This window comes from Zalophus californianus, chromosome 4, assembly GCF_009762305.2.
Source record: "Zalophus californianus isolate mZalCal1 chromosome 4, mZalCal1.pri.v2, whole genome shotgun sequence".
In the NCBI taxonomy this organism is placed as follows: Eukaryota; Metazoa; Chordata; class Mammalia; order Carnivora; family Otariidae; genus Zalophus; species Zalophus californianus.
Genome location: NC_045598.1, coordinates 78,113,197 through 78,120,929, shown reverse-complemented (window position 1 = coordinate 78,120,929; position 7,733 = coordinate 78,113,197). Strand labels below are relative to the sequence as shown.

At 42.1% G+C, this 7,733-nt stretch overlaps 1 protein-coding gene across 1 annotated transcript; it reads left to right on the top strand.

The window, feature by feature from the left end:
• The first annotated feature begins 2,385 nt into the window (after window positions 1–2,385).
• LOC113937436 (nucleolysin TIAR-like) lies at window positions 2,386–3,762 on the top strand. The gene is given in 4 exon segments (XM_027621708.1): window positions 2,386–2,417; window positions 2,480–2,829; window positions 2,832–3,391; window positions 3,393–3,762. Coding segments are annotated over 4 exon segments (1,125 nt in total). The 3' UTR covers window positions 3,576–3,762.
• The last annotated feature ends 3,971 nt before the right edge of the window (window positions 3,763–7,733 follow it).

The following is a 7,733-nucleotide window of genomic DNA, read 5'->3' as shown; positions in this document are numbered from 1 at the left end:
AAGTAAAAAATGCAAGAATCTAGCCAGCTCATCATACAGCAGGGTAAAGAAATTATGCAAAATCTGAGTCTATCTATGACTGCTTCACAGAGCGTCATGGATTTTGGTTTGCCTCAGGCTCTCTCTACCCAGACTGATTTTCATCCACAGTGTAATTCTCAAGGCAGCCAGCCTAACTTCCCAGAATCTGCATGGCTAAGAAAGGAGTCAGGACTGGCCTGTTCCAGATTATGGCAGAGGACACTGGCCTGCCCAGTTTGAGCCTGTGCCCTAAAGCCAAATCACTCACCAAAATATTTGCTTTTTCATGGTAATGAAGACCAAAGGCAGGAAAGATTAGATGATCATATCAGTAATAATTGAAGCCTACTTTCCTCCCTATTCTGTGGTTTGTTCTTACTTCTTTATCAGGCAATTTAACGGTGAGGTGGAGAGTGGGAGTGTACCAGAAGAGAGCATGGTGAGAAGCAGTTGAGAAGAGAGATGCTATAACCATTAAATCCCTTGCCCCTTGCCTTTTTCCTCTGAATATATCTTTTCCATTCCTCCAGAAAAATTAAGGTCTTGTTTGTCTGAGCATCTAGGTTTCGCAGGGTTGAATCATTCTTTCCTGCAAGCCCATCAAGGCTTAAAAATGGGCTTACATGCTCCTCAGCTGAGAACCGCCCTAAATCCTACAATGACACTCTCAACATGAGCCTCTTGAAGCCTTGGTGAAAAGAACCCAGATCACCCTTCTACATCCCATCTTGTTGGGTCTCCTGGCTTTTCCATCCTTATATTGGCCCTGCAGGAGAGATTTCTACTGTGAGCTGCAGTTTAAAGCCAAGGTCCTGATTTTCCACTTCATTCCTGCTATCCCATTTCCCAGGAGTGGGCCCTCCATTAAATTGGAATAGATTACCTTGAATGACGCTACTCTGCTTAGAATTTAGGACCAGTTAAGACCAGTGAACCCCATAAACACAGACTTACATTTTTTTTACTGTAAAATAAGTTCTTGGATCAGAAGCAATGTTGTATGGTATATCATAGTGGTGGATGAAGTATAATATTTCTCGAAGATATATGGTAGGCAAGAAAGACTATCCAGAATACATTCTATCCCAATGAGGACAAATTACCCAATTCCTTAGTCATAGGAATAGAACGGGCAAGGGCAATATAACAAATCTGCCACCAGGTGGCAGTCTCTTCTTGCTGAGTGTAGTACAGAATTGAGGCCTCAAGGAAGATGGAATTGAGGGCACAGGGTCAGATTGACCTTCAGCATGGCAATAGCCAGATCAACTTTGTTGAAGAGAACCTCACATTAAGTCCATGAATAATCTCCATCCCTGACACCATTAATTTTTCTATGAGTCTAGGGACGCCTGGGTGTCTCAGTCTTTAAGTGTCTGCCTTCGGCTCAGGTCACGGTCCCAGGGTCCTGGGATCGAGCCCCGCATCAGGCTCCCTGCTCCGCGGGAAGCCTGCTTCTCCCTCTCCCACTCCCCCTGCTTGTGTTCCCTCTCTCACTGTGTCTCTCTCTCTGCCAAATAAATAAGTAAAATCTTCTAAAAAATAATAAAAAATTCTTTTTCTATGAGTCTACTGTGCAAGTACTGAAGTGTTTGGGGAAAGAATCTGAGAGGCACAAAATGAATAATCTTGTCCACCCGATTATTCAGATCATCTTTGATGGGTATTCACAAAGGACACAAATATTCTCATATTCTCATATCATTCCAAGATATTCATTCACGTACATCTTCCCTAAACCTCCAGCTACCAATCCCCTGATGTTCTGTTCTTCCCTCCAAGTTTCTGAACATGTGACCAAACCCTTAACCACTGTCCTTGAACATATACGGATCTACATTTCAGTCCATCTCTCTTTCTTGGCAAACTGACCATTAGATGTACTGGTCAAAGTTATGCCTGCTGGGAGGATTTTCATTCCTCACTGTCTTTTCATGACGCACCTAATTTGGACTACTATAGCAATTTTGACTGGTAACGTCATATTGTGGAAAGCCATTTGTAATCCAGGCTTGAATTTCTTCTTTCTTTGCCAATTGATCATAGAGAATTTTCCATAAGGATATAGGTGTGGGTGGAGGGAGAGATACCCACTCATGCAACTTACCTGGATCTTAGTTATTTAAATCTAAAAAGAAGAAGGAGAAGGAGAAGGAGAAGGAGAAGATGAAGAAGAAGAAGTAGTAGTAGTAGTTATGCGCAGTGTCCGGAGCGGGCTGGGGGGAGAGAGCCCGAGAGCAGGGTTCGGTGGCTTTTCCTCTGTCCCCAGCTGGTGCCAGGAGCCCCCCTCCCCTTCCTCCCCACCCCCTCCCCTCCCCAGCCCTGCTCTCCCCCTTGTCCCAGGATCGCTCCGTCACACCCACCATGATGGAAGACGACGGGCAGCCCCGGACTCTACACACACAAGCTAAGACATATGGTTCTATCTTCAGAAAACAATACGGTGTTTATAGCCTAGATACGTAGGTAACCTCTCCAGAGATGTGACAGAAGTCCTTATACTTCAGTTATTCAGTCAGATTGGACCCTGTAAAAGCTGTAAAATAATAACAGAGCATACAACCAATGACCCATATTGCTTTGTGGAATTTTATGAACACAGAGATGCAGCTGCTGCATTAGCTGCTATGAATGGGAGAAAAATTTTGGGAAAGGAGGTCAAAGGAAACTGGGCAACAACACCAAGTAGCCAGAAAAAAGATACTTCCAATCACTTCCATGTGTTTGTTGGGGATTTGAGTCCAGAAATTACAACAGAAGATATCAAATCAGCATTTACCCCGTTTGGTAAAATATCGGATGCCGCAGTATTAAAGACATGGCAACTGGAAAATCCAAAGGCCATGGTTTTGTATCTTTTTATAACAAACTGGATACAGAAAATGCAATTGTGCATATGGGAGGTCAGTGGTTGGGTGGTCGTCAGATCAGAACCAACTGGGCCACAAGTAAACCACCTGCACCTAAAAGTACACAAGAAAATAACACTAAACCGTTGAGATTTGAAGATGTAGTAAACCAGTCAAGTCCAAAAAATTGTAGTGTGTACTGTGGAGGAATTGCCTCTGGGTTAACAGATCAGCTTATGAGACAGACTTTCTCACCATTTGGACAAATTATGGAAATAAGAGTTTTTCCAAAGAAAGACTATTCATTTGTCAGATTTTCAACCCATGAAAGTGCTGCCCATGCCATTGTTTCGGTGAATGGCACTACAATTGAAGGACATGTTGTTAAATGCTATTGGGGTAAAGAATCTCCTGGTATGACTAAAAACTTCCAACAGGTCGACTATAGTCAGTGGGGGCAGTGGAGCCAAGTTTATGGAAACCCACAACAGTATGGACAGTATATGGCAAATGGGTGGCAATGTACCACCATATGGAGTATACGGGCAGCCATGGAACCAACAAGGATTTGGAGTAGATCAATCACCTTCTGCTGCTTGGATGGGTGGATTTGGTGCTCAGCCTCCCCAAGGACAAACTCCTCCCTCTGTAATACCTCCTCCTAACCAAGCTGGATATGGTATGGCAAGTTACCAAACATGGTGAGCTGGGACTCTAAACAAAATTGTAATTCATGATAGCTTCAGTTTCCTGTGACACTCTGAAGACATGAAAGTAGACATCGGAAAATGAAAATATTTATTTTAAAAATTGAAATGTTTGGAACCTTTAGCACAGCTTTGCTTTGGTGAAGGACACATGTCTTCTAGTTCTGCCTTTTTAAGTTTTTGTTCATGATAGATATGAACATGATTTTTCTTTGGGTACAAAAACTAAAATAAAGTCAATAAAGACCAAAAAAAAAAAAATTTACATATGCCATTTCCCCTTGATGATGAAATGCTCGACTTACCAAACTTATGGTTTGGTGGTACAGACAAATCCCAGTTAAAATGAGCAAGTCACTTCATATTGGGTGTCTGAGGTCTGGTAGAGGTGGCTAGAGACCTTGGTAAGACAAATGTATCCCAGAGTTGGGAGATAAACTCTACGTAGATTCAGAGACCATCTACTTCAGTGTAGTTTTTAGGAGTCCAGTGGTTCAGGTTTGCCAGAATAACCTCTCCAAAGTGAAAGACCAATTGCAGCATCTTTCACTCCTACCATAAAGAAAGAAGCAAAGAGCCCCTAGGTCTCTTTGGGTTCTGGAAACAACATGTTCCACACTTAGGAATATTGCTCCTGCCCATATACTGGGTGACATGGAAAGCTGTCAGCTTTGAGGGGCCTTGGAGCAAGAAAGGGCACTCTAACTGGTCTAAAATGTGGTACAATCAGCACTGCCTCTTGGGTCATACAATCCAACAGACCCTACAGTGATGGAGGTGTCAGTGGTGGCAAAAAATGCAGTAAGGGGCCTATGGAGAACTCCAGTGGGTGAATCACAAGGCTGGTGCCTGAAATTATGGAGAAAGTTCATGCTGTTTACAGCACAGAATTATATATCTTTTGAAAAACAGTTCTTGGCAAGTTACAGAGGACAAGTTACTTTGGCAGAGACAGAATACTTGACTATGGAGCATCAAATGACCCATGCACTTGGAACTTCCCATTATAAACTATGTTCTGTCAAAAAGTTGGATGGGCCCAGTATCAATTCTTCATAAGATGGAACTAGTATATCCAGGATCAAGTTCAAGCAGGACCAGGTCAGACCCTCATGTCCCTTTTCATGATTGCACTAACTCCCCTCCTATGGCTTGTACTATGGCCTTGCAAAGGGTCCCATATGACCAATCACAATGGAGAGAAAGGCCCAAGATGGCTTATAGATAGGTCAACTCATTAAGTGCATACAGACTGAAATGTATTAGCCATTTCAAAATGGGTTATAGCTGTATTCAGAGGTGGTCCTAGAAGACCGTGAAGAGGAAACATCTTTCCAAAGGACAAAACTAGGAACAGAGTGTCTGGTCATCTCCTTTGGTAGAAGGAAAAATGGCCTGACTTAAGAATACATATTAATTCCTGGGTCATTGGTAATGGTTTGGCTATCTAGTTGGAGGCCTGGAATGAAAAGGAAGAGCAGAGACAAAGAGGTCTGCATAGAGGAATGTGTATAGAAATGTGGGAGTAGGTACACAGTGTGAAGGATGTTGTATTACATCTTAACACCTACCAGAAAGCATCCACAGATGCTAAACAACAAAGTAGACAAAATGGCTCAACCAATTGATATTAAGCAGACCTCATCATTAGCAATCTCAGAATTGACATGATGGACATATAAATTGAATGACCATGTGGTAGAGATGGAGGCTACATATGTGCCCAACAGCATGGACTCATATTTTTAGCAAGGCCAATCTAGTTACCACTGTCTGAATAACTTGTCAGCAACAGAGACCAATATTATGTCTACAATGTAGCATTATTTTTTCAAGGAAATCACCCTGGACATTAGAACTGTCCTGTTCTTTTTTTTTTTTTTTTTTTTTTGAGAGAGAGAGAGAGAGAGAGCACAAGCCAGGGGGAGGAAGGGGCAGAGGGAGAGGGAGAAGCAGACTCCCCACTGAGCAGGGAGCCCAATATGTGGCTCCATCCCAGGACCCCGAGATCATGACCTGAGCGAAAGGTAGATGCTTAACTGATTGAGCCACCCAGGCGCCCTGGAACTGTCCTATTCTGAAAGAGCTGGTGGTTCACTCTTATAAGGATAATATGTACTCCAGGTATGAGTTTGCCTTTCCTAAGAGAGCCTCAGCCAGGAGCTTATAAAATGCTTGGATTCCATAGGCATGGAATCCCACACAGCATAATATCTGACCAGGGGGCCTGCTTTAGGGCAAAAGTGCAGGAACAGACCTATGACTACTGATCTTATCACACACCATACCATCAAGATGCAGCCAAGCTCAAAAAATGCCAAAATGGCAACTGAAGTACCAACTTTGCCCACTTCTATTTATTTGTCAGAGTAACATACCAAAAATGCTAACAGTGATTCTTTCTATATGGTAATTTTTATTTTCTTATTTTTGCTTACCTGTATTTTTTTTTAATTTCTAAATGTGTTACTGTTAAATTAGAGGGGGAAAGGTAAAGAAATCTCTTTCATTGCTTCAGAAAATAGCCCTCTAACTTCTGAACTCTAGAATCTTTGCCTTTTCTCTCTTGAACTTTCTAAAACCTGTGTGGTTCTTTTATCACCATAAAAATTTTCTGGTGCAGGGTGCCTGGGTGGCTCAGTCATTAAGCGTCTGCCTTTAGCTCAGATCACGATCCTCAGGGTCCTGTGATTGAGCCCCACATCTCCCTCTCCCACTCCCCCTGCTTGTGTTCCCTTTCTCACTGTGTCTCTCTCTGTCAAATAAATAAAATCTTTAAAAAATTTTTTTTTCTGGTGCTTTCTTTTTTTTTTTTTAAAGATTTTATTTATTTATTCATAAGAGACAGAGAGAGAGACAGGCAGAGGGAGAAGCAGGCTCCCTGCTGAGCAGGGAGCCCGATGCAGGACTCAATCCCAGGACTCTGGGATCATGACCTGAGCCAAAGGCAGACGCTTAACAACCGAGCCACCCAGGCACCCTTTTCTGGTGTTTTCAAAACCACTTCTTTATAACCACTTACCACAGAAACCTGCATCACTGAAACATTTGTCTCCCATTGTCCTGGACACTCTGAATCTGTCATTGTTTTTCTATCAGTGTTCTGATAGAAAGAGAAATGTACCTGGTACCTTCTGAGTTCTAGAAGCCTGCTAATATTTACCTCAAGTCCCAGAAAGTCTTATTTCCCATGAATCTGTTGCACAGATAACAATAATTTGTTATCTATAATAACAAATTACCCCAAAATTAGCAGTTAAAGCAGTATTTATTACCTCACACAGTTCCCAAAGGTCAGATCCAGGAACAGCTTAGCAGGGTGGATCTGGTTAAGATCTTTTACAATGTTGCCGTCAATATGTCATCTGAGGCTGCCGTCATCTCAAGCCTCAAACAATGCCCATGATCTGCTTCCAAGATGACTCACTCGCATGGCTGTTGGCTCCATTTTTCACTGTGTGTACCCTTCCTCACAAAATGGCAGCTGGTTTCCTCCAGAATGAGTAATCCAGGAGAGAGCAACCTAGACAGAAGCTGCAGTTGCAGTGTCTTTTATAGCCTAGTTTTGGAATTAACACATCAATTATGTCATGTTCAGTTTGTTAGACACAATTTCCCAAGTCTAGCCATAGTTAAGGGAAGGGAAGACTCTTGTAGAGGAGGGTAGCAAAGAATTTGTGGACATATTTTAAAACCACAGAATCCAACTTTGGAAAGACTTCCAGATGTAGCAGGATCCACCCATTCCACTAGTTTCCTCTGAATCTTAAGGCTGTTTCCAGGGAATTGTGCCAAATTGCTGAGTTCAAACCTAGTGGGGTATTCAGAAGCCTATATACCATTATACACTTATTATCTTCCTGATCTATGGAAGCCATCACTAACTCCTTCTCTTGAGTACATGTGGATAACCCTGGGGTGTTATTAGATCCTTGAAATTTTTTTAAAAAGCACCCTTAGTTTGCCAACCATGCTGTTATTTTCCTCAAATCCAGAAATGTGTTCAACTTTGAGGTCACAAAATGCAAAGAAAGGCCATAGAATATTAAAAGGATAGGCTTTTCACTCAGGAAGAACCACTAATTGTATTCCAATTTTGTTCAAAGAAATAAATGTAAAACAAATAAAAAATCAATTTACAGAAGCATTCAGCAGT